This window comes from Fringilla coelebs (assembly GCF_963513975.1).
Source record: "Fringilla coelebs genome assembly, chromosome: 4".
Taxonomy (NCBI): Eukaryota; Metazoa; Chordata; class Aves; order Passeriformes; family Fringillidae; genus Fringilla; species Fringilla coelebs.
In genome coordinates this window covers 22,992,158-23,018,187 of record NC_140032.1, presented here as the reverse complement: position 1 = coordinate 23,018,187, position 26,030 = coordinate 22,992,158, and the positions used below count along the sequence as shown (strand labels likewise).

General features: G+C 38.5%; 2 protein-coding genes across 3 annotated transcripts in view; one reads left to right on the top strand and one right to left on the bottom strand.

The window, feature by feature from the left end:
- Positions 1–10,119, top strand: part of RFC1 (replication factor C subunit 1) — a 33,357-nt gene extending 23,238 nt beyond the window's left edge. The window contains exons 13-25 of the mRNA XM_084203916.1: positions 13–409; positions 1,327–1,436; positions 2,766–2,880; positions 3,320–3,408; positions 4,427–4,564; positions 4,945–5,040; positions 5,201–5,299; positions 5,727–5,881; positions 5,998–6,115; positions 7,005–7,150; positions 7,585–7,798; positions 8,764–8,955; positions 9,498–10,119. Of these exons, the coding sequence (XP_084060042.1) occupies positions 13–409; positions 1,327–1,436; positions 2,766–2,880; positions 3,320–3,408; positions 4,427–4,564; positions 4,945–5,040; positions 5,201–5,299; positions 5,727–5,881; positions 5,998–6,115; positions 7,005–7,150; positions 7,585–7,798; positions 8,764–8,955; positions 9,498–9,599 (1,971 nt within the window). The 3' untranslated portion in view covers positions 9,600–10,119. The remainder of the gene's footprint in view (positions 1–12; positions 410–1,326; positions 1,437–2,765; positions 2,881–3,319; positions 3,409–4,426; positions 4,565–4,944; positions 5,041–5,200; positions 5,300–5,726; positions 5,882–5,997; positions 6,116–7,004; positions 7,151–7,584; positions 7,799–8,763; positions 8,956–9,497) is intronic.
- A 191-nt stretch (positions 10,120–10,310) lies between these two features.
- The window catches only part of WDR19 (WD repeat domain 19), a 40,031-nt gene continuing 24,311 nt past the window's right edge, over positions 10,311–26,030 (bottom strand). Inside the window, exons 27-37 of one of the 2 annotated variants that reach the window (XM_084204376.1) lie at positions 25,476–25,588; positions 24,497–24,565; positions 24,064–24,141; positions 19,645–19,741; positions 17,442–17,566; positions 16,137–16,218; positions 15,381–15,531; positions 13,910–14,033; positions 12,129–12,205; positions 11,365–11,485; positions 10,311–10,578 (exon numbers count right to left, since the gene is read on the bottom strand). In XM_084204376.1, coding sequence (XP_084060502.1) covers positions 11,371–11,485; positions 12,129–12,205; positions 13,910–14,033; positions 15,381–15,531; positions 16,137–16,218; positions 17,442–17,566; positions 19,645–19,741; positions 24,064–24,141; positions 24,497–24,565; positions 25,476–25,588 — 1,031 coding nt within the window. In that variant the 3' untranslated portion in view covers positions 10,311–10,578; positions 11,365–11,370. Of the gene's footprint in view, positions 11,486–12,128; positions 12,206–13,909; positions 14,034–15,380; positions 15,532–16,136; positions 16,219–17,441; positions 17,567–19,644; positions 19,742–24,063; positions 24,142–24,496; positions 24,566–25,475; positions 25,589–26,030 lie in introns of both variants that reach the window. The other variant, XM_084204375.1, reaches the window with a different exon arrangement.

The following is a 26,030-nucleotide window of genomic DNA, read 5'->3' as shown; positions in this document are numbered from 1 at the left end:
TATTTTCTTAAGGCAAAGAAAGTGGAGTCAAAACCCAAAAAGACACCAGAGAAAGCTGAAGCTGGGAAAAGGAAATTTAGCCCCTACAAAAGGGAAGCTAATAATAAAAAATACAAGTCTAGTCCTGAAGAAGGAGAAACCATCAGATCTGTCAAGAAAGAAACCACTGCTGTTCGAAAACTTACAGACTTCAAACGTCAGACTGTAGAGGAGAAAGAAGCCCCAAAACCTAAGGGGAACTTAGCTTCTGAGGATAATGAAGATGGCACAGAGAGATTGCTTTGGGTAGATAAATATAAGCCTGTGTCTCTTAAGGCAATTATTGGACAGCAGGGTGAGCAGAGCTGTGCCAATAAACTGCTCCGATGGCTCAGAAATTGGCACAAGAACACCTTGGAAGATGGACAAGGTGACTGGTCTGGTTAATTTTCTGTGTTCTTTCAGGCTAATCATGCTCCTTGGTTCTCTGGACCACTGAGGGCCTTGGTGGAAGCAGAGCAGCTCTAGAAATTGGGAATAAGGCTGCAGTCAGATGTGTTTTTAGCAGCAATCGACCCTGAGGGTTTTTTGGTGAAGTAGTTGTTCATACTACCCACCTCCCCACATGAAAAAAAAGCAGAAAAATGTGTCTTAAAAGATTTTTTTCCCCAAGTCTGAGTTTTCATCTTTACAAAAAAACCCAAAATATCCTACTGTGATGTATCTAAAAATGGCTTTGTGTTGAGCCTATTGATCTCTTTCTCAGCAAGAGGAAATAGGTTAGGCACGGCCAGCAGTGAAGATACAGGATAAGAGCAGGTCTAAAGGGCTGCTCTCGTGTGAAGGGATGAATTGCCAAGGCCCTGCCTCTGGCAAGAAGTGCATATATGAAGTAGACAGTTGGTCATCCTATAGACAGACAGGTTTTTCTGTATTTAAAAGAGGGTTTTAGTTCAGCTCTAGTAGGTAGTGGGATTTTGTGTGTGGCATGTTTGGGGTTTGGCTTAATTTTTTTGTGGTGGTGTGTGGGTTTGGTGGTGTTTTTGGTTTTTTATGTGTATGATATGGTTGTAAGGAAATTGCTGAAATAGTTGTATTACATTAATAGCACTTCTTGGTATTTTTCAGTTCAAAATCACTGCAAGTCATAAGCTGTAAGCTGGTTTAAGCTGCTTTTACCCGAGTAGTTTACCTGAGATGCAGCTGTGTATGCATCCTTGGGGATGTGCTTTTTGGTCCTTAAATGAGGAAAAATTCCAATGATGCTCGATATCTTTAGGAGCATGCAGTTTGTTTTATAATTACATACCTAGGTAAAACCTGATTTTTTTTTTTTTTTTTTTAAAGCAAAACCCAGTAAAACTGGAAGCAAAGATGATGGGACAGGCTTTAAAGCAGCATTACTTTCTGGTCCACCTGGAGTTGGTAAAACTACTACAGCTGCTTTGGTTTGTAAGGTGAGGTCATAGTAATGGTTGTTCCCAATGCTTTTTTGTCACATAGTAATTCTGAATCTGGATACAGCTACAGTGTGCAGCTGGGTGTGTCTGAATGACCCGGGTCTGCTCTCAGCCAAGTTGCACCTGCTCAGAATAGGGTTACAGGTGAAAATATGTGGCTATTTGGATACCTTTATCAGGTCTGAGGTGAGAAGGTACCAATGGGTGTCTGCATTTCTTTCTGTTACATTGAGAGGAAACATATTACAGTATGTTGAATAATTGGAAATGGTTTCCCAAAATTGTGAGCATTCAGCACTGGTTCTGCAAGTTGGAGAATATTTGCACTTAGCAGGAGTCAAATTCTGGCAAGCTTTTTGAAAGCCTAAGGTCATGGTTTTTATATGTCTAACAGAGAGCTATTTCCCAGATTTCTTCTAAATTGAAACGCTACTTCAGGATGAGAGAAATTGACAGGGCTATGTGTCTATTTATAAATCTGAATTTAGAAATCTGTTATATAGAGTAACTCTTAATCCTTTTCTCCCCCTTCTCCCACTGCATGTCTTTGAGCCAACAAGTTGATGCCACACCTAGAACTAGATTAGAAAAGGTGAATGTGCTGTCTTGGGCTCACTTTTTTTCCTCAAAGCACGGTCTTTTCTGTTTCTGTTTTCCAACCTGGCTTGCTCTCAGCTGCCTCATGACTCCCCAGGAAATACCAGCAAAACAGACCAATGCTATGTGTGCTCAGTGCTGTGTTCTGGCTGCCTCTGGCAGGAGAGTTTGCTGATAAAGGAGCAGCTGGGTTAAGTTGTGTCTGGGACTGACAGGAGTGTTAGTGCTGCTGGGGGTGTCATGTGTTTCCTATTGGCTAAATAGTTAAGAGCTGCTCTTTCCTGCAGCTTTCAGAGCCACGTGGTATGTTTCTTTGTTATGTGGCTGGAAATACCATGGAGCTTAGCCAGCCTTGGCTCACAGCTCTGTTTCTATCCTTGCTGGCAGTTCTGTTAATCTTCCAAAATTTAATATGTGCCACTAACTCCAATGCTTCCACATCCCCCTCAATTAAAACAAAACTAAAACCAACCAAACAAAAAAAACCCTAACAACCAACCAACAAAAAAACCCAAAAGAAACAACCAAAAAACCAATTCAAAAAACACAACAAAAAACCCCACCACAAAACAAAAAGTGTCTCTTTTGGGCCTATCTGTTCCATACATGGTTAAAAGATTTTTTTAATTGCTAGAGAAAATGAGTATAAGGGGACAAACTAATTAAAGCTATGTGATTTTTCACTGATTGGTGTTCTCACTTTTTATGTGGTTTGTGTGTTTGGACCAGGAGCTGGGGTACAGCTACGTGGAGCTGAATGCCAGCGACACTCGCAGCAAGAACAGTCTGAAGGAAGTAGTTGCTGAGTCACTTAACAACACCAGCATCAAAGACTTCTGTTCTGGTATGCCTGTTGTTTGAAGGAGATTTTTGTTTTATTATGAGTCTGCTTGGAGGAAGGACAGAGCTTCCTTATTACACAACAATGTTAGGAGTTTACCTTGCCTGTCAGGTGGCAGGGCCCAGCTCTAATAGAGATGGGTTCATGTAGTAAGCTGTTACACTTCTTCAGTTTAGAATCAAATCCTACTACTTGTAAAATGAGTTGTTAATCTGCACAAACTACTCAAGAACTGTGCAGTTGCTCCTCTGTTCCATGGGACTTGTTTCTATGAAAATGACATGAGGTTATAGTCTGGTCTGTGAACATAGTTTCATGTGATCAAGTGGCAGAGCCACCACCTCAGTAGCCTAGGATGGTGTTATCTTACTTAGCATTGGGTAAAACCCTGAGCAAGATTCCTTTATTCTCATCTCATTTTCTTATCCATATTCATTTTCAGGTGCATCTTCATCAGTTAGCGGGAAACATGTATTGATCATGGATGAAGTGGATGGTATGGCAGGCAATGAAGACAGAGGAGGGATTCAGGTGAAGCCACTGTAGTTCCTAGCTAATGCCATTACCAAGAGTGTGTGCCATATATAGTACAAGATAGTCAAGCCACTCTGTCCTCAACCCATGGTCCATAAACTAACTGTCTGCAGAGTACAGTCTAACGTGTTTTAGAAGCCTGTTTTTGTGTAAGAATTGTGCCTTAGTAGATGGGGGAAAAAGGATACTTGTGTAAAAGAAGCCTGGAGTGATGAACTTGAGTGTGTGTACTTTAGAAGAGGTACATTTATCCTAAGGTCTCTAAGGTGGCATCTCCGTGAAGTGGGAGGTTCATAGTCTGGGACTGTTGCTCTTTTGCATAGGCAGTAACAGTGTGCAACTGATGTGTGGCATAGGCAGCAGCATCCTTTGTTCTCTTTAGTAGCTCCAGTTTTAGCTTCTGAGGATTTCCTATAGTCACGTGCGGTACTTTGATGGTAAAGGCCATACAGATTTTAGCTGTGACGCAGGTATTTTCATTGTAGGAATGAAACTGAACTGAATTCACCTTCAAAGAGCTAGCAAAGTTTGTTTTGGTAAGCCTAAAAATGATGAAGCCTCTTGGAGCAGAGACGAGCTGATCTTTTTAATTTCTGCTTTTTCATTCTTTGTGGCAGGGTGCAGCCAGAAAGCTGTGTGTGCCCTCTGGGCATAAGCCAGGTCAAACTGGCTTTTGGAGAAATGAGTGAATTTCTCTTGGTGGACAGCTGTGCTCTGGGCTATTGGTCTTCATTGCTTCTTCAAGACAGTTCCAGAAATAACTGCTGGAAGTAGACAATGGAAGTGGGTAGGCAGCAGATCTCTTGCAGCTGAATAGAACAGGAAGTGAAAATGGAAGGCGAGGGGATAGGTTTGCACTGTGTAGAAATGCGATTACAGCAGAAGTGTTATAGACTTGGCACCTGTCAAGGATCTGATCTAAGGCAGGGACTGATGCTGCTTGGTATGACATTCTAATTGTTCTCATTATCCAGGTGGATGTTATCTGATGGAATGTAACGTGTTTAAATTACAGGAGCTGATTGCTTTGATCCGACACACGAAGGTTCCCATCATTTGTATGTGCAACGATCGCAACCACCCCAAAATGCGCTCCTTGGTCCACTACTGCTTGGATCTTCGTTTTCAGAGACCTCGGCTAGAGCAGATCAAAGTAAGTAGGCTGTGGCTGTATGGACTGCACTGAATTACCATCAGTAACTTCAGTTTTCATGTGGCACAGTTTATTCAGAATTGGATATGCCACTTAATCGATCCATCTCAGTGAGTAACTGCTTTTCAAAATGAATTGTCTGAGTTTCTCTTCCCAAAGCCTTTTGGAATTTAGATGTCTGTCTTAAGAATATATCCAAAATTGGTTTTTATAAACAAACATGCTCTTTTTTACACCAGTGGTAAATGATGGCTTATGATTATGAGAGAAAATTTTAGCTATATGTGCTTTAAAAATTGAGAAAAATATGTAGTGCTCTTTCATAGGTGGTGTCAGTATGTCAGAATTCTCTAGTGACAGTTTCTCAATTGTGATTACAGGGTGCCATGATGTCTATTGCATTTAAAGAAGGTTTAAAAATTCCCCCACCTGCTATGCAAGAGATAATTCTGGCAGCAAATCAGGACATCAGACAGGTCAGTACCCATTGAGCATCAGTGACCATTCAGATAGCAGGTTATTTACATTGAATTCAAAGTATTTGAACAGTATTTTTATATATAAAGATTAGGCTGTTATTGCCAGTCTTCCATTTAAATTCTACTATGCTACAAAATTGTAAATTTTGTTCTTTAGGTTTTACATAATCTTAATATGTGGTGTGCAAAAGACAAATCACTGACTTACGATGAGGCTAAAACAGATGCCAGCAGAGCCAAAAAGGACATCAAACTGGTAAGTGTCAAATACTGGATTGTCTTTTACTGTCATATTCTGATATAATCACTTGGCTTTATAAGCGTCTTTTGAATTGAAGCAGTGAAGCTCGGTGCCAAGAGCTATCACATTTGCCAGAAATAGTTGAAGAGTAGTATATCCAGGACTGAATATAAATTTTTATATACTTGTCTGTTACATAAGATGCAGTTATGAAGCTCATACTTCCCATCCTTTGTTCTCTGTTTAGGAGATAATTCTCTTAATACCAAAAATAAATTACAGTTCTTAAAACTGGTAAAATTCTAGGGTGGAAATACTGAACGAGGAGCTTGTACTGATGAGTGAAGATACTTCTGGATACTGATTTTGTTGGTACTGTGCTGTGTTTTACTTTTTGTGTTGACTTTCTAGCTGCTGACTTCTTGACATGTCATTTATTTAGGGCCCCTTTGATGTTGTCCGGAAGGTTTTTGCTACTGGAGAGGAGGCTGCCCGTATGTCTCTTATAGACAAATCAGATCTTTTCTTCCATGATTATTCACTAGCACCTCTCTTTGTCCAAGAGAACTATGTGCATGTGAAACCAGCTGCTGCTGGGTGAGTTACTCCACACCCTAAATTGACCTAGGCTTTTGTGTCAGGGAGTCAAAGTAGACTAAAACCTATCTGGATATTTCTGCCTTGTAATAAAGTCAACTTCATTTTTTTCCCAGAGGTAATTTAAAAAAGCACTTGGTGCTCTTGAGTAGAGCAGCTGATAGTATATGTGACGGTGATATAGTGGACAGACAGATTCGTAGCAAGCAGAACTGGAATCTTCTTCCAACACAGGTGAGCACTTAACACTCATTTTATGTTCTTTAAAGAGGGGTGTCCAGTGTTAAAGGTGGATCTGTGAAAATTGGTGTTTCACTGTAGTTATATGATCTGTACAGTTTGTACTTCATGTAGTATTTTCTGTTCCACTGGTGATCAGAAGAGTTTCCTATATCCATATTGTTGAGCCCATGCTGCAACATGAAATGAAATCTGAAATGTGGAGAAGGTGGCCTGTCACAAAGCATAGCAGCACATGGTCTGTATCACTTGTGCTGTTACAAGCCTGCAGGACTTCTTTCAAAGCATAGAGGACTGAAATGTGGTCACTGTACTTTTTTTAATGCTCACTGAAACACTGACAAGACTTGTGCTTAAAGGATTATGACTGGCATCAGAGAATGCATTATAGGTGAAATTGGAAGGCACCTCTGGATGTCATCTAGTTCAGTACAGGTCCAAAGAGCTTTATGCTTAGGAACATAGCTGACTTGATGTAGATTGCAGTGTTCTTTGGAAAGCTCTCCTTCACCACGTCTGTGTGCTGGAGATCACTTGTTTGTGTAAAGTCAGCTATTTGACTGCACTATAAACTGGACATGAGAAAAGGCCATGTTTTGGGGTTGTCTGTTTTATTTTTTTTTGAGTTTTGAAACCCACATAACTTCACATGTATTTTAGAACATGGTAATAAACAGGGTGGTACAAGGGATGAAACTGTAACCTTAGAGGGATTGATCAGAACTAAGCAATTGAGAGAGTTCTCTTAAAATAAGCTGTTTCCACTGTGACCCTGTGTCAACTACCTCTCTTCCCTGGGGACAGTGAAGTGCAGGGCAGTGTGTCATGGTGTCCATGAGACTTTCAGTGTGATTTGAGTTTGGCATGTGTGTTACTTTTTCAGGCTATTTATGCAAGTGTTCTCCCAGGGGAGCTGATGAGGGGTTACATGTCCCAGTTTCCTGTCTTTCCCAGCTGGCTGGGGAAATTTTCATCCACAGGCAAACACGATCGTATCATTCAAGAACTGGCAATGCACATGAGTCTCAGGTAGTACTGACATTCCTCTGATACAGTTCTTTCTTGTGCAGTTCATTGCCTACCATCAATTCCTTGCTGTGCTTGGTGCAAATAAGTGACATGTTCATGTGTTCTGTGAATGTGTTCCTATGTTGTTAGTGACACTTTTCTCAGTGCTTAATTTGTACAAGTCAGTCATAAGTACCTTGCATTTTCCTTTTTTCCCCTGAAGTTGTTTCTCATTTAGAGATGTGTTTCCCCAGACTGTTTGTTGTTCAAATACCTTGCATTGGTTATTCCCCAATGCAGGTATGGCAAAAGGAATGGCACACTATAACTTGCAGTTTGCTCTTAAGGCAGCTGATTGTTGATTTGCTGAGGGCCTCCTTACCTATTTGTTCTTGTCTTTAGAAGTCAGTGTTACAGAGTTACTTACTCAATACTTTCTTTTCAATTTGACAAAGAACTCAGACATGCAAGAGGACAGTAAATATGGAATATTTGTCATTTTTGCGGGATGCACTTGTCCAGCCCTTGAGAGACTTTGGAGCAGATGGTGTACAACAAGCTATAGCATTTATGGACTCTTACTGCTTGATGAAAGAAGATGTTGAAAATATCATGGAAATAAGCACATGGGGAGGCAAACCCAGTCCTTTTTCAAAGCTGGATCCCAAGGTAAAATTCACCAGTGAATTTTTTTGTTTTCTTCCATATGTTAAAAAAGAAATCCTAGAATAATTGCTGTGGTATGGATGTGCTTTGGAAAGGCTGAAGTTGGTGGACCAGCTTAACCATAATTAATAATAGGCTTTGTGAATCAGCTGTCAAACATACCACTAAGTTCAGGGCTAAGTCCTAGAAGAAAATCAGGCTGTGCTTCACTCTGAAGTCTTACACTTTTTGTTCCTGGTGTAAAGGATTACTAGGAGTCAGTTGTGTCTTAGTTATAGAAGCAGAACACAGGAAGGACAGGAAAAGCTGGTACCTTTCTACAAGGAAGCTCTGGCTGTAAGGTCTCTGTCCTTCTGGCACAGCCCTGCCTTGCCCATCCTGCAAAGGAGGAGGGACACACAGCTGCCTGTGTTACAGAGCCGGCACTGCCTTCAGAGGCTGCCTGGCAGCTTCCCCAGTCATGTTAGACAGAACTGCCAGACCTGGGGTGCTTCATGTGCTGCTCTTCCAGCATCCAGCTACTCCACTCCAATGGTTGGGCTCTTCCTGTGGTGCAAGGTGAGATTAAGCTCAAGTTGCTTTTACAAACTAGGCAGATATGATGTGAAACAGATCAAGTGCTCGTGGAAAGAGAAGAACCTGCTGGTAACTAAACCTACACTACTATCAGGTGCTTTTCCCTAGTCTGAATATGCTGCTTAGTCTGGCAAGTGTACAGTGCTGCTGAAGGGGGCTCTGGTGTGACTGTGCTGAAATTATTGTAGGCCTAAGCAAGAAGCATCTGAAGATACACACTTTGTTGCCATACAGCTCTTAAACGCTTTCTGTGTCCTTTTGAGAGAGTGTCATCTTCTGTGTATCTTTGGTCACGTGTTTCCAAAGGAAGTTCATGTGGAATCTCTCAGTAAGTTGCTAACAGTCCATAGTTCCTAAACTGATGCTCAGTTTCCTTCCTTCCACCCTGCCAGGTCAAAGCAGCTTTCACACGTGCCTACAACAAAGAGGCACATCTGACTCCATATTCACTTAGTGCTGTCAAGGCATCTAAGAGGCAGTCGGCATCTGCAGCAACCTTAGATCTGAGTGAAGACTTGACTGTGGAAGAGATCCAATCTGATGAGGATGAGCAGGATACTGTTGACAGTGATGCAATGATTAAGGTGATTTAATTTCCTCAGTATTAAAAAAAACTTAAGTGTTGGGGCTTTTTTGTTTTAGTTACCTTTCTGTGACTTTTAACATCATCTTAATGAATTAAGAAAAAAATCATAGCAAGTATTAAATAAATAATCTCTCAACTTCTAAAATTTTAACTGGTGGTAGTGTGGAAAAGTTTAAGTTACTTCCATCCATTGTCTTATGTTGGACTAAAGTGAGACATCACTCTAAATCTAAAATTCTGCATCCAATTCCAAAACTTAGTAATATTTCAAATGTTGATGAGGATGGTGCCAGTGGCAAGGAGCCACCACAGGCCTGTGCCTGTGGTTCCTACAGATGACAGTTCTAGTAATACCTTTGTAAGTATCACCAAATGGGGACCCTTAAGACTGAATATGGTAGTCTGTACTTTCCATGGCATTTAGAAACTTCACACCTGAACAGGGAGAGAAAGAGGTGGCTTTTTACTTAAAACTGACTACATTTTGACTTAAACTTTTGTCAGCTGGATTTTAAACTGTCTGTATATTTCTGTTTGTAGCAAAAAAAGGTGAAGTCTTCCAAGCTGCCAAAAAGAGAGAAAAATGAAGAAACAACAAAAAAAGAAGGGAAGAGAAAAGAGAAAACAAGACACTTAGAGTAAAACCTTGCTTGGGCTGCAGTTTTGCATATCTAACTTCGGCCAGGAAAATGAAATGGATCCAGTGCTGCTGCTGGGAAAGTAGAACCAGTGCGTTGAAAATGCTCCTCTTATAGAGGTGCTGTAGCTCTTGTGCTCTCACCCTGCTGTGCTTACTCCTGACATGGTACATGTTACATGTTACAAGCTATAACTTCCTTGTGCAACAGACACCAGGTGCATGAACATGCTGAAAATGTCATGCTGGTTACCTGGCATTTCTGCTGAGTCTTCCTAGGACTTCACTGCTCTTTTTTTTTTAATATAAATCCCCTGACATTATGTGGTGAAGTCTTGTAAATAGTACATGATGCAAAAAACCCATACATAAATGGCTTATTTGTACATTACAGAAATTAAGCAGTATATAAAATTACAATAAAATATTTTGCAGGACTCTTTTAAAGCTTTGGTTAAGTTCATGGAGTGTTCTGTCCTGTCTCCCTCCTTTATTCCACAGTTTTGTATCCCTCTTTTCCTACAACTTCCCTTATGTTCAGTTAGAGACACAGAAAAGCAGTGAGGGATTTACTTCCAAAACTTCAGTAGTCTGTACTTGCATTAGTTATATCTTTAATCAAAACCAGAAAGGAATATTTAAAGAGTAAAAAATGTTTAATTGAAAATATTCATAACAGTTCAGAACTGATACTGAAAAAGAAAACAGTAGGGAGGTTGTTTTTCTTCCTGCCACTCATATTACAAAGCTGGCCCCGTGGTTTGTCTTTGGTGCTGATGAAATGCAATTTTGTTTGTAATAATTATCAATTTTATTACTACAATAAGCAACATTTTATTACTACAAAGTACAAAATTTATCAAAAGCTAAATAGTTACAGATATCACAAAATAGAAGTGACATGGCTGTTATTAGGCCTGGGGAAGAGATGTGTGATGTAGTGATAGAGCTTCCCTTGCTGCTTGCCAGCCAACACAAGCAGTTCTGCAAATAAATAAATAGAGGTGGTTAATTATATTCTGAGATACTGTGATAGCACATCAGGAAAAATAAAATCAGCTAAAAATTCCCCAAAAGAACTTCAGTGCCATCACTGTGATTTACAGCTGAGTTTTCACATAAGGTGTTAGCAATAGTAAATTGCAATTATTGAAACTATTAACATTATTGAGGAACATTGTTAAATCATTTTCAGTTACCATTTAAAAAAAAAAACCGAAGTCCTGGATCTAAATTTTTAGTATAGACTGAGAGCATGGCTCTTAGAAGGATGAGTATTTCAGGCCAATACTTGTTGCTGTTATCCTGGGATAGATTCTGTTAAATAGGCAAATTAAGATCATGTAACCTGCATTTTAGATTTGCTCCTTCCAGTTAGTACCCCTCTTACTCTCTCTCCCTTTTCCCTGACACTTAAACCCGTGCTGGAAGAGCTGGAGAAGTTTGGATGATGCTGAGATCTTCAGACTGTTCTGTGTGCTACTCAAGCACACCTGGTGTTCAGGAACATGTTCCAAACCACAACAGCTTGTGGCTGTTAATGAAGTCGTAGGGGTAGACAGAGCTAAAGCACAATTTAACAACCAAGTTAGTTGCAGTAGCAAAACCTACTGGTGTTTGCATGCCTGAGGGCAAACAGGTGATAGAACTGGGTCTCAAGTTATCTGAGGTATTGACCCAGGCTCTAAGTTAAGATTCCTTACCAGGAAAAACTCCAGAGCTGTCTAGAATGAACCCTGTTAAGTAAGATGTACAGACTGTAGGCCATACCTGAATTTATTGGTCCTCATCTTCCAGTTTGAGGTACTCTGTGCAGTCATTTATTTTCTTAAGATCAACAATGTTAATCCTTTCAGAACACATGGGACATACATTTTCAGTCTGTAACAGGCTGTTTTAAAGGAAGGGTAACTGATCAAAAGCGAATTCTAACATTTTTCAAAGGAAGTTGGGCCTGAGGTGCAAAGCCTGGACCAGAGTTCAGACCCGTGCTTGTAACAACTGCTTCAACATTTTCAACATTTGAGAACCACAGCAGGAAGACTGCTGTTTGCATTTAAACATATAACGAAGGAGGTTTTATCAGCTCCCGAGCTCCTGATATTGGAAAAGAGCTATCCCATTGTCACATGTAATTAGCAGGGACAAGACATCATTATTGCTTAGTCTGTACCCAGTTCTATGTGCATTTTGTTGGTTCTGGTGATTGCTGGTGCACCTGTGTTCCTGCCCTCCCTCGATATCAGGCCTTCCTCCTGGACAGAGCTGAGAATTTACACAAGCTCACCATCCATCTTCATTACTGTTCCTGTTGGAGCCCTGCATCACTGGCCCAATTCTTTTACCATATCCTATAATTTTGGTTAACTTTGAAGCAATGTTCTGTGACTGTCTAAGGTGCAACTACCAAGTAAGGGGAATTCCTCTTCCACCCAGCCCAGCTGTTACATGTTTTCAGTACCAAATGATCCATTAGCTGCTAAAATACGAACAAACAATGGAATACTGCAATAGAAAAAAAAATCCCAACTTACTTTTTGAATTCTGAGTAGAGGGCAGGAAAGTCACAGTGTGGGCAAACTGTCCAGTCATCGCGCACCATGTGCCGACCCTGCACACAGAAACTGCAGGTAACTGAGGGGCAAGTGCTGCCCAGCTACAGAGAGCATTTACTTCTGGACCTGTTATTATGAGAAGGTCTCAGCAACTGAGTTCTAAGATCTTGAATTAAGAGCCCCACATATGTATTACTGTAGCTTGATTACTGTCTAAATTCTGTAACTAGAAAAGCAGCTCTCACAAGATGCAGTGTTATCATTTGCATTCCTCTTTTTAAAATGGAAATCTAGGAATATACTGAATTGCAGTGTTTAAAATTCTTCACATTTGGCAATTCTAGAATGCTATCTGTAGATCTGTACCTAAATCTCTTCACATTTTTGGTCTTGTATACGACATGCCAAAAATGCCCCCAAAGCCACAGCACCTGAGCCCAGTAGGTCACATTCAGCACTCATTTGTGAGCCTGCCTGGCCTTTGCCTCTTTACTCTACATTTTCTCTTTTTTGCTACAGTTTACTAGTTTGCTTTTGATAGAAGGAATTTGTATATATCTTTTTAATACTATAAAAACACAGCAGCACCTTGAACTATACTGAGAGATTTATGCTGTAATAGGATTTGCAACAGCAGACTGTTTTGACACTCATTAGATATTTGAAAATGCCACAGTCCTAATGTCTACAAACACTGTGACATAAACAAACTGTGGCCAAGATGGAGCCTAAAATAAATATTGTATAACATACATTAATATGTACATTGTGTTTGGCTCATAAAGTTATATTTAAAACTCTTTGTTTTCCTCAAGATATTCTAAAGTATCTTATTCTGCTAAACCAATAGAGCAAAAAGACCCCCATATAATGGACATTAATTTTTTTGTGAGACTTAATTCTTTAGTTTTAATAAAGAATGTTAATTCTAACATTTGTTTCCTGTTGAAGTAAGGTCTATTTTTTTCTCCAATTTTAGTACGACAATTCACATGAACCCAGTAAAAATGGTGTTCGTTATACAGTAGCTGTACAGTAACTTCCAACCAAGAATGTATGCCATCCCTACCTTTTCAGTACACTCTAAAGAAACAAAAAATGGTAGAACTTCTAATTTCTGTAAGGTTGAGTAATGTTAGAAATGTTGAGGTCACTGCCTGAAGCATTAGCATTGGATGTGCTTAAAAATTTCCTACAAGAGCTTTTTGAAGTTTTGTTGGTTTTTTTTCGTTCAGTTGGTTGGTTTGTTTTTTTAAAATTTTTTTAAATTTTAAGTCTTGGTAGCTTAGGGGAGGTGAGCTGTGCCCTCCACAAGCTCTTGTACATGGAAAAGGAAAGAGGGATTTCTGTTAGTTCTCTGAGCACTTGAGCCCCTGGGAAAATGGCTGAGCTGGGAAGGCATCAGCAGCACTAGCCTGTGTTCCCCCCAGTGCACTAACTACACCAAATGTGTGTGCTGGGGATTCCTGGTGCTGCACCTGCTTTCTCAGGAAGCTGAAGTCTCCCAGCATGACTTCCTGAATTTACTGGCACCCTCAAGTGCCTGCTACTTGTAGGTGGCAAGTGAGGACACTCTTATGATAGTCAAAGACAAAAAGAATTTCGGCAACAGATTAGAAAAACCCATATATGCATAAAAATATCTGGCTTGGATCCACTAGCAAACTGAAGAAGTTCAAATAAACTTATTTTTAGAAGGGAAAGCAGTTTTGCCTTTACTGTCACAGAAAGCTGTTGCAGAAAGCACAGCAGACACTCACAGTTGCAATGCAGTATGGAAGGTTGTTTTTACAGCTGGGACACAGAAGTTCACACTCTGGGAGTTGGAAAGCACAGTAGGGACAGGCTGTTGTTGGCTCTTCCACCTCAGTTGTGTCCCGACGTCTAAAACATAGATACAGCTGTGAATAAAACCCTCAAGCTGTTTGAACTTAACAAAGCTGTTTTACAATGCCTTTGATATTTAATAAGTGTTTTTCCTTTGAGTTACTTGCATAGCTTCCAGCTGCTAGTTTACATTCTATCAGCTCCTTCCTTTTAACTATCAACCAAGCTTCATCACAATTATGTCAGCTCAGAAATAATAATTTTCCATTTAATTAGAAACACCACCACCTTTTAAAAGGTGTAACTAATCCTAATACTTTATAAGATTTCAAAACTCAGGGTCTGTATGTATTGACTATAAAGTTATGGTTTCCTTGTTTCAGAGTTTTTCTGTGGCAGGACCACAGAGAACAGGAGTAATAAAAAACTGGCTTCCTGGTAGGACCATACAGCTTCTAACTGCCTCCAGAAAGGCAGAAGAGTAGTAAGAAGAGTTTCAGAGAAACACCATAAAAACCAGTATCCATAAAAAAGCTATGTAAGCTGAGACATTTTAGGTCCTGAAAAGATAAAACTGATAGAAGGAAAATAAATAAAACATGTTTAAAATCATAAATGACACAGAAAAAGGTAAATCTCTCCCAAGAGGAAAACCTATGAGGTCTTAACTAGCTAGAGACCAGTCTTGACACAATGGAACTTGTTGTAGGAGTCAACTGTCATGAAATATTTACATATTAAATTAAATATTAAATATTTTGTTTAAGCAGAGCGATTGGATAAGCTCATGGAGAGCTTACAGACTTCACAAATAAATACCTAAACTACCAGTATGAGCTCAGCAAGTCCCTGAGCCTTGGTTGGAGGCTAGTAGAATAAATGACAAAAGTGTTACATATGCTTGCACTGCTCTTTTACAATTACCTATGCTTCCTCCTCTGGCAGAAAATACTGACTAGGATCAAAACAAAACTTCAGATAAGGAAGAAAAACATCAGGAATTAATATATTTTATTTGCCCTTCCATTCTTTTTTATCTTAGCCATTTAGTCATCTAAATCACAGAAGAGCACAATGCTGCTGCTGTAGTAGTCAACCATTTGTTTGGCTGAACAGTTTGTTTGTTCTCAACTAGAAACAAACTAAACCTCTGTGGCTGCACTTGTGTCTGTAGGAAGATGGAAAACACTATTGCTGTTTAGGAAGCATTTTAAATGCACATTGCATTTAAGGCTTATCATATTCAAAGGAAGTCTTTAAATCTCAAAGAATGGTTCTTAGCCTTTCATATAAAAGACAGTGAAATAATGTGAAAATAGTCTACAGGCTTTATGAGCAAAAATATAAAAAAAGTAAAAAACAGTAAAGCCTTGAAATTGTGTGCATTTTGTTAACATCACTCACCTGACCATTGTTTCAATTTTCTTTTTGTATTTTGGATCTATTTTACTCCGATACTCAGGTCTCATCAACATAGCAGCAAAACTGAAGGCTGAGTTTTTCAATCCTGCTCTGTGACACTCAATTACAGCTGAAGTCAAGATTGGCACAATATCTGTAATCAAATGAAACAGTGATGTCAAATATTTATTTACAAACATTAATGCTTAAAACCTTTAAGCTAATACAGCTAAAAAAGTACTGAAAAAGACTATTTTCTTCTTTGTCATGGTACACAATTGCACAATTTGGGGCATTCCTGGGACCATATACAGGAAAACCATGGTTTTCTCACTGCCTCACACTCCTGAAGCTCAGCATGGCAGCAGGACTGTTCTGATTTTAACCATTTCTCCCAAATCTTGTCTGCCTACTTTTTAGTCTGCATTTTCCATGTATCCAAAAATAATTAAAAAAAAAGATGAATTAAAATTTGCTGATAAAGTCCCAGAACCAGTCAGGTCATTACACACAGTCCTGAGACTGTGTGTGGTTGAGGCTGCTCAGTACTGCACTAAAGTGAGGACAGATTAAAGTGCTGGTGAGGATCCCATCCTGGAGGCTGTGTATGGAAGAGCTGCCTGGAGGAGGATGCAGAGCACACTGAGCAGTTACAGTCTGTTGTTGCCCACAGATCACAGGGGGAGGATGAACCTTGCAGTGCAGTGCTGATTGATGAGTTACTCTGCAGAGCACAGCTCCTCTGCTGTCAGCACTTACGTGATGGGAACTTGCTGATGTTGTTGGCCACACGTATAAGCATCCGTGCTCCCTTCATGTGATCACCACGTTTCACGTGAATCTGGAACGCAGCAAACAAACCACATTTACTGCAGCCACTGGAGGGTAATTCCTGCAGCCTGCTCTTGGCATTCATTCATCCAGCTGGGAGCTGCATTGTTGCAGTGTGTTGCAATCTCCCATTTCAGACTCCCAGTCCTTTCCGAGGTATAGCTTTCCTGTTCCCCTCCCCCTTTCTCTTCCTAAGTGATGTCCATCAAACTTAACAGTCCAGTAAGAGCGTCGTGTGATTGGCTGAAGTTCAAAGATGCCCCTCAGCCCTGGGGTCATTGGCCTGTCCAAGTGTCATTGTCCCCTAAGACTCGCCCTCTCCCACCTGGTTGGTAGCTCACCTATCCTCTCCCCTCCCCCTCTTCCTGAGCTTAAAAGAACCTGGGCACCATGCGGTCTTGATTCTACTGTAGCTGTTACCAAGATTCAGACATCTACGATCCTGGAATAAAGCTCTGGATTAAACCCTGCGGTAGAATCCACTCCTTTCGTTCTTCACCTAGCCTAAGGACTTTCACCAGAGGTAAACCTGAGTTTCTACCAGCCTGGACTTGTTCTCAGTGTCTAGCTGCAACTACTAACTAGCCAGAGGGATCTCTGTGGCGGAAAACCACAGCAGCTGCCTTTGGCCGAGCAGCGAGGGCCGGACAAGCCCAGACATGTGCTATCCGGTAATATTGCAATATTATTCCAATACTGCATACCAACAGCTCCTTCATGAAACTGAGCAGAGCTGGACTACAGAAGGGACCAGAGACCTCAGCATGGCTCTTCCCCAGTCCTCCTGGCCTTCAGCCTGCCACTTACAGCTCTTGCTGGTAGAGAGGGAGGCTGAAGCTGCCTGTAGGAATGGATATCCTGATTGGCATCCATGGGTTAACAAACAGAAATCATTTGACAGAAAAGCAGTGATCTACTTATGGATAATAGCCTCAAATTTGTATTTTGTTGTATCAACAACAACAATAATAATAAATTGTTGTAGCATAGTATTTGTAAGCATGAATGCAAAAGAAAAACAGAAAGCCATATGTAATTTTCAATTATTCAATATTTTAAAAAAGAACATGCTACTCAAAGAGGCAGAAACAACTATGGATTGTCCTTCTGAAGCTTGCTGTTAGCATGCACTTGGATTCTGTGATACAATCTATATGACAATATAATTTATGTACACAGAACATCCATACAAACAATTCAATAAATCAGACACTGCAACTTACACATCCTTACCTTCACTAAAATATAGCTGTGTAGAATCATAAGGTTTGTAGCCATCTCAGAAGAAATTTTAATCTTCTGGGTCTTCAACTCTGAATACATACTGAAAAGAACATCACGTGCATTTCGATAGTTTCCTTAAGAAAAAAAACCCAACAATTAATGGTAAATTTAATTTTTCATAACAATATCTTTACTAATGAAATATAGTATTTCATTAGCAGAAGTTATGCTGATCCTTTGAATAAAACCATTGTATGACAATTTCTTTGGAAAGCCACGAGCAGTTGGCTGTCACAGTATCCTAAACAGTATCAGCCAGGAAGTGTAAACAAAAAAAAATACACTAGGAGAAATAATCTAAGCAGTAGCAAAATATATATTATGACAATTTAATATAATGAACTTTAAAAGTGGAGGATATTTTTAGAGCATTTAAAGATTTTTTTGTTGTTGTTCTTCAATGTCAGATATTCAAAAGCTACTTTTTAAATGTTAATTTAGTATACTTTAACTTGATCATTTGCTTTGGCAACTTCTTGCCTCTGTAATCAAACCCAAAACCTGTCAAGGGATAGTTAAAATTTGAATGTTACTTCACTAGGTTATACTGTTTCAAGGTTATGATCGAGGATTGTCCTGAAACCACAGAATTTCACTATATGATCAATGTAGCTGAAATCAAGTAGTGTTTTGCAATCAGTCTATTCTTAAGTTGGTTTTTTTCTTGTTTTGGGGCTATTTTGCTGATTGTTTTGGGATTTTTTGCATTACTAGAGGCTGAGAAAGTCATACTCTTCGTAGCTGGAGGCATTTCAAGGAAATTCTAGTTATTTCAGCAAACATTCTCCTTTGCCTCCCTGTATTTCTCTATCAGCAGATGTTTTCACTCTACAGAGCAATCTGAAGTGTTTTGTTATACACTACAATTGAATCAAACTGTGAAATTTGTGTGAGACAGCTCAATATCACTTCAGAATTAGTTGCTGGAAAACAACATTATTCTTTTATACTCTATTACTGACTCTCAATATAATACAGTCTTAAAATCACGTGATTAGATAAAAACAACTTCAAGGAAAACTGCACTTAAAATGGCATTTCCAAAGAAAAATACCAAGCAGTATGACTTAAATATTATGATTAGATGGATTTTTAAGGAAAGAACAAACTATATTGGTGCAAATTTCAGAATCAAGCTTACTGAAATCTATTGAAGGAGGAGGGCACTGATGTAAAACTGCCTCTCCAGAAGAAACAGTTACTGCAAGACTGGTCCTTTAAATGAGACAAACATGGTGCTTCTTATTACACTGCTGCAGAACACATTTATGCTATGAGGGAATATGAAATACAGGATGGGATACTTAATTTTAGATACAAGTTTTCAGATTCAGAGATGCTAATAAATATTTAAACCCTTGAGCCTTTGAATTTCCTGCTTTTATAATTAGCACAAATACATTATTCACTTCTGTGATGGATTGGGAGATTTGCTTGCCAAGGGTTTCAGAGGTTTTTCCACTCCTTAGCCCAGTGCTGAGGAGCAGCCAAGGAGCAGCCCATAAATGTTAATTTGCCTGGGTTATTCCCAAGACTGCTATTTTTCCTTTATAGATTTTTCTTTTACATAATTGAAATGAAAAGCAAGCAGTGTTATGGTAGGGTTGTTGCCATGGCTACAGAGAAGCGTGAATAATGGAGGTGGCAGCTATTTTGCTTCTAGCCCTCTCTCTCCTTATTTTTTTATATTTCTGACTTTCACAACCCATTACAAAGGAAAACCAAGCTTAAAGTAAGCATGTGTTTGGTCCTTCAACAGAAATCAACTCCTCTACCCATTTTCCATTGATAAAAGTCAGGTGCTAAGGCTAAAAGATTGGTACCAAACCAGAAACCATATGTAGAAAAGGCAATTCTATGACCTATACATGGAAAAGTAAAGTCACAGGCTGTCTTAATCACTATGTTTACTTGAATGTAATAAAGAACACAGATATTTTCCAAAAGTTTCTTTTTTCCCAATATTTAATATACAGGTGTGAGTCCACAGGCTCTCCCCAGGCCCACTTTCACATTCCAAACTGAACGTGAATATGATTAAAAGCACCGGTACATGTCTTCTCTAAGTATAATCCTATACAACAGCACCCTAAGTAGGCTACCTAAGGAGGTGGCATGAGAGTTGCCATCACATCAGAGAAAACAGACTTACCTGAACACTGCTCCTCCCTGGCAATTATTATGGCAGTTCTGGCAGCATCTCGGTGCTGCTTTAGGGCCATGTACAAGCGGAACAGGTACTTGGCATCCTGAATGAAATCATACAAAAGCAATTAATACTGACCAAATTCATACTGCTGTATTCCCTTTCTTGACTTGTTCATCCCACCACCACATTCTCCAAAGAAAGCAGACAAGCTTGCTTCATGAAGAGCTCTTTGTATGAACACACTCCAGCTATGCCACAGTCACCTGCAGGGTTTGGCTGCTGCCCAGGCACAGAACACGCACGCCAAGGGCCCGAGGGAGTCCTGGCAGGTGCTGGCCAAGCCCTGGCAGGAGGGATGCAGAAAGCCACAGACCACTATGCACATGGAGAGTTGTACAGGGGGGAACCAAACAACTCCAGCTGTGTGGGCATTTAGAGTGTCAGAAAAGAACCCAGGGACTCCTTTTAGAAATAGAAGTCTTGCCAGAAATGCTTACATTGCGTTATGGATCTAGGAGCAGACATTGCTTAGTGTGGATGCAGATGACAGAATCTGGCCCCTAATGAATGTATTGTTTTGGGACCAGATGGTGGACATCCCAGAGAGCTAAAAATTGAAAAATAGTGGACAACCAGCTACTAAGATGCATAAAATTTATAATTTGCTGCACCAGGAACTTTTGATAATTATATGACTCAAGAATGCAAATGCAGCAAACAGTTCACCCAAAAACTGGCAATCTAACAGCAGGCAAATTAGTGAAATAATTTAAAAACAAAACTAAAGAACAAGATGGCAGTATTGTAGAAAACAAACATGAGTTCTATTTTTGTAAGTGTACTCAAATGTCTAGAAGACTAGTGAAAAAAAACTACCAATGAAAGAAAGAAGAATTGGTCTTTGATAACAAATCAGAGGTGGTTTGGTTTTGAGAAAATTGGGATTGAGAAAATCTTGAAGAGGTAATTCCTAAAAATTAAAAATAAAATAAAGGAGTAGAAAAAGTAAATGTTAAAAATAGTCTATTTACTGCTATTAAAGAAGTGTAAAAATAAAAAGCAAAATAAAATGACCTTGCTTATGTTGAAAAGGAAATATTAAATGCAAAAAAAATGGGCGAGTGTCACTATTTTATATAATTTCTAAAATGGGGTCAATAAAGGTAAAACCTATACATGATAATTTTATAACTGGTAAATTTGGATTAAATTAAGCTAAATATTGTATATAATGGTATGGTTCCAACTTAAATGTACAATTAAAAAAAGAAAGAAAACACTGGCAACTTTATGGAGAGCTTAGCAAAAAAATCCAAACCAACCAATTTTGCAATATTAGTAGTAAATCCAAACATTTAACATGTGTATTCTATGTTAAAATGGTATAACAATTACTAAAACAATAATTGCATTAATCAATGCTGTATTATTTTCTGGAATACTGTGTGGGCTTTGTATGTAAGTCTCAGATACAGCAAAAAAAAGCAGAAGCTCAAGGGAATAGAAATATTAAAGATATAAAGATATTTCCTTGTAGAGAAGATGACTGCTAAGATTAGATTATACTTGAGAAGCAAAGAAAAAAATAAAAAAAATCACAGAAATAAATGCAAGAGAGAAAGAATAGCACACAGAAAGAAAAAAGACAAGACAAAATCTTCTTGCTAACTTGAAATATAAGGAAAAACTTTCAATGACCAAAAGTAATTACTGCTAAATTAATGATAGAGCAGAATTTTAAGTAACACATGATCAAAAGGTTGAACATCATAAGGATTGTAACTTAAGAATAATGAAATAGTTATCTGCAGCTACTTATATTAACAGATATTATTTATCCACTGTAAAATGCCTTAAAACAAAAAAATTGCTATTCGCTTAGTGAGGTAAACCAAAAAACAGTAAAAACAGTGGGTTAGGACAAAATTCTTTCCAACTGCTGACAGCCCCTAAGGGTCACAGATGGCCATTCCATTGATGATTAGCAGAAAGCAGCACTACTTCCCCATCCAGACTCCTTCTCCCCTTTCTCCTGCTGCAGCAGGAAAGCCTCCTGTCCCAGCATGGACCAGTGGTCTTATATGATATCTGCCATGTTCCTAATTATATTTGACTTAAAGAGTATATTTTAAAATACCCACTCCCCCACCAAAAAAATAAAAAATAAAAAATTAAAAAAGTCAAAGTAATTCAAGAAATATCAGTCCCATGTTTTACTTTCATACTCCTACCTTTAAAATCAGTAAGTTAAAAAGCAGAAAATGCAGGAAAGAATTTTCTAATGCAATACATTTCCTAAGGTCTTTGGAAAATTTATTATCGCAATTGGAGTTAGTATTAGATATTCATCTAATAGCTGCTTAATTTTTCTTTTTAAGTGTACTCAGAAAATATACACACAGAAAACAGCAGAACCTTGCTAGTTAAAAATTCCCCAAAAGAGCGCACACGACAAATTAAGAATATATGTTGAAATTAACAAACACAATAGTTAACATTATCAGACATCTAAGAAATAGTTTATAATTAGTCAGACAATAGTGTAACAAAATTTTGGTGAGCATAATAATTTTGATAATGTGACACTTCATTAAAACGCCACACAATTGTTGGTAGTGAAAGATTTAAGGCAATCAGCCTGCTGTCAGTGATGATCTGGTTTGAAGATCAATGCTTGAAATGATGAGCAAGTTTCTGCTGCATGGCTACCATTAAATTCACTCTTACTTTCAGCTTTACAAAAATGCCACGACATAGAAGCTTCTATTTTCTAAAAATAGTATCTTGCTTGATAAATTCAAGAACAGTCTCCATAGCATAATAAAGATAATTATTGTTTTTAAAGCAAATACGTATGATTGGATAAAGTAAATTTTTTTTACTCACTGAGAGAGACTATGGTAGATTGGATTAAAGCATTCAGAAGAACAAGAGAGAGCTTTTAAATAAGGAAAACAAAGCTCTACACTGAAGTTCAAAACAATATTAAATATAGCATTAATGGCATTCAAAAAATTCCTAAATATTTTCTAAAATCTTTAGAACCTCTTTACTATGGAGATCATACTTTAGCTCACTTCCCTTACCCAGTCCAATGGACTTCTCTGAATGAGGCAGCTCTTCTGCTGTTCTGAGAAAACAGACTGGATGCTACAGTTTCTCTCCACCCAACTTCCAGCATAAATATGGAATTAGTCTTGCTTACACTGATACTGCATAGATTTTTCATCCAGTGCCTCCAACAGCTTAATTCCCTTTGGGTTCCTGCAGTTGAATTCTGTTTGTTTTGCTGTGTTTTGCTTCTCTTATAATTTTATTGAAGTTCACATTTCATATTAGAGGTAAAGTAAGAGGTAAATAATAAAGAGATAGAGGTTTGGTTCTTCTTTTTTTACCTTTTACAAAAGCAAAGTTTGCTTGACCATGAAATGCCCAGTGTTTCTAAAAGTCTAAAATCACAAACACTTAATCCATCTAGAGAGGAAAGAGACAGAGTTTCCAATTTCCTAACAGATTTGTAAACCACAGCTGTAATGTTAGGGGTGAAATCAACTTACTGCACCGAGCCCCTGGCATCTCCATAATTACCAAACCTTACTGCCCTCAGCAAGGCATAATTTATTCTTCCATATATATCATATTGCACCTGACTGTATTTACCATGACTTTGTATGAGACCCTAAATTCCTTGACTAAGCAATTGATAGCAGACTGCAACACCCTCACCTGAGGTCTGGCTTTCCCCACTCAGCTCACATTCCAGGTCTGCTGTAACAGGCAGAAAAACTTCAAGTGGTTCAGCCACTTAATTCCATGAACTCAAGCCCAAATACTACTGAATGTACAACAAGCTCTATTATCATCAACGCCATTCAGAAATCAAAAAGGAGCTGCTAACTCTTAAAATCTCTCTGCAACATTTTATGCCTTACACTGATGTTGAACACAAGAACTATTGTAGCCTGGTCAACCTTGGGGTTTTGACCTGTATCTCCTACTTTGTACCTTACTTTCTTCCACTGCAAAAGTCAGACCAACTCTGCTCCTGCAGGAAGAGATCAGTGCTGACTGACATGTTGACTGTCCACCTGGGAAAGGCAACAGCCAGCTGGAAAACTGGCAACAACAAACAGCTAAGTTTTGTCTCTTAGTCTCATTAAGAGCATTAATTTGGGCCTCCTCTGTCCAACTACCTGCTTTCATGAAGATGACTAAAAAAAATTATTAGATGGTTGCTTACTTTCTTATATTTCTGAATCTGGAGTTACTGGGTGAATGACTCATGGAATGATCATACAAGTCTTGCTCCTTAACAAAAGCTAAAGCATAGTCTGTGCCTACTAAGAATTTTAGGACAAAGTAAGCTCAAAATATCTTGTAGCACAGAAATGTGACACAATAGCAGTGATAAAAATACAATACCTGGGGCATGCCATCCCCCTCTCCCATAAGATAGTCAATCAGCTGATTTGTTAGGGCCTCATCTTTTGCCCGTCCCACCTATTAAAAAAAGACACAAGAAATTATGATATAAAAGAAGAGAAAAATAACTTACTTATTAGGAGCCTTTCAATAAAGCACTGAAACTAGACAGACATAGAACATGATTTTTTTAGTTCTGTATGTTCAAACCGCATGATTCTTTGGTTCATCAGCTTTGATATGCAGCAGTTTGTATTTATTTTCTAATGTGTTGAGATTTTTAGACATGTTTAGATATCTTCTTTACTGATACAGTTTTCCTTCTATTTGCAATCTAACCAAACACACTCAGTGATCCTGGGAAAATGTCATAGTACTAAAGGTAACATTCTTAAAAAGACGGAGAATATTTTGTTTTAACAAAGTTGCTTACTGTTTCAATTGCCATTTCCATGGCCATGTTATCTTCTGTGCTTGGACTTTGCAAGAAGTGCCTTAATGCCTAAAATGATACAGAAGAAAAGTTAAAATTGAGATACATGAAACTAATTTTTTCTAATTTTTATCAGGTTATCTCTCTCTGCATTTTGATAAGACAAGTGGCACACTGAATGCTTATCTCAGCTGCAGAGGTAGCAGCTGCTCTTACAGATACTCATGCAAGAAACAACTGACACTTTGCCAAATTCTGGTGTACACCTCCACTAACTGTGAAAGATGTTCACAGCAATGTGGTGAGGACAAATTAATGATTAATGTAATTAATTGCACAATGTGATTAATGTGATTTTTAATGTCATGGAGCCCCTCATGCTACAGTTGAAGGAGCTGTCATCTACAATGGCCATAATTTGCAAAAATCAGTCATATTTTTTGGCATGTGTTCAGTATGCAAAAGTCAAACATTTAACAAGCATCAGTTCACAGATTTGTGACTGATCAAAAGTGTGTCTATCAACATACTTCAATTAACATATTTTCTCTTTTTAAAAAAAGCTTTCAGTTAGGGTATGCTGCAACCAAGTCTCCCCTGGTCAAGCCAATGAAATGTAAATAAATTGCTGCTGCAGATCATGATATTCAGAGATTCATTGACAATACTCCATCACTGATTCACCTCAAGCTTCTACTATTATGAAAACATATTATGGCAACATATCATTCATGGAACACAGCCTAGATAACTGTAAATATAAATAGTATGCTATATTTAATATATATATTATATATTTAATATTTAATTAAATATATTTAATAATATATTTAATTATATATTTAATAGTATTTTAAAAAAATATCAGTGTGTCATCGGTTAAGGCACTTAAAATCTACTATGAACTTTCCTGAAGACTGTATTTTGAACAGCTTCTATAAACATTTAATTTTCACTGGCTTATCCTTTAGGTACTGACCCGTCCATATTGACCACACAGCAAGAAAAATTTCCCCGCCTGAAGATGTTTCTTTTCTGCTTCAAAATAGAGTGCAATGCTCTGATAATCTTCACTGGTAGTACTTTCAGAACCTGCAACAGACAGATCTGAGTGATAGCAGGGTATTCCTATTAAATTACATACTGAATTAACATGTTCCTATTCTACTTTGTTTTTCTACTGACATTCAAATTATGTCTTACACATTTTTTTACTATTTAATTGGATTAAATGTCAGACACTAGGAGCTAATAACATCGTGAAATAATTGTTTCCACAGGTCTTATACCTGTGGATTATGAGATTTCTGTTTTTCACAGAATCATAGAATATAATAATTTGGGTTTGATGGGATCTTAAATATCATCTAGTTCCAAGCCCCCAGCCATGGGCAGGGACACCTTTCACTAGACCATCTTGCTCAGAGTTCCATCCAACCTGGCCTTGGAACCCTTCCAGGACATTCAAAACTTTTTGGGCAACCTTTTCCAGCACCTCATCATCCTCACAGTAAATAAAGTTTTCCTAATATCT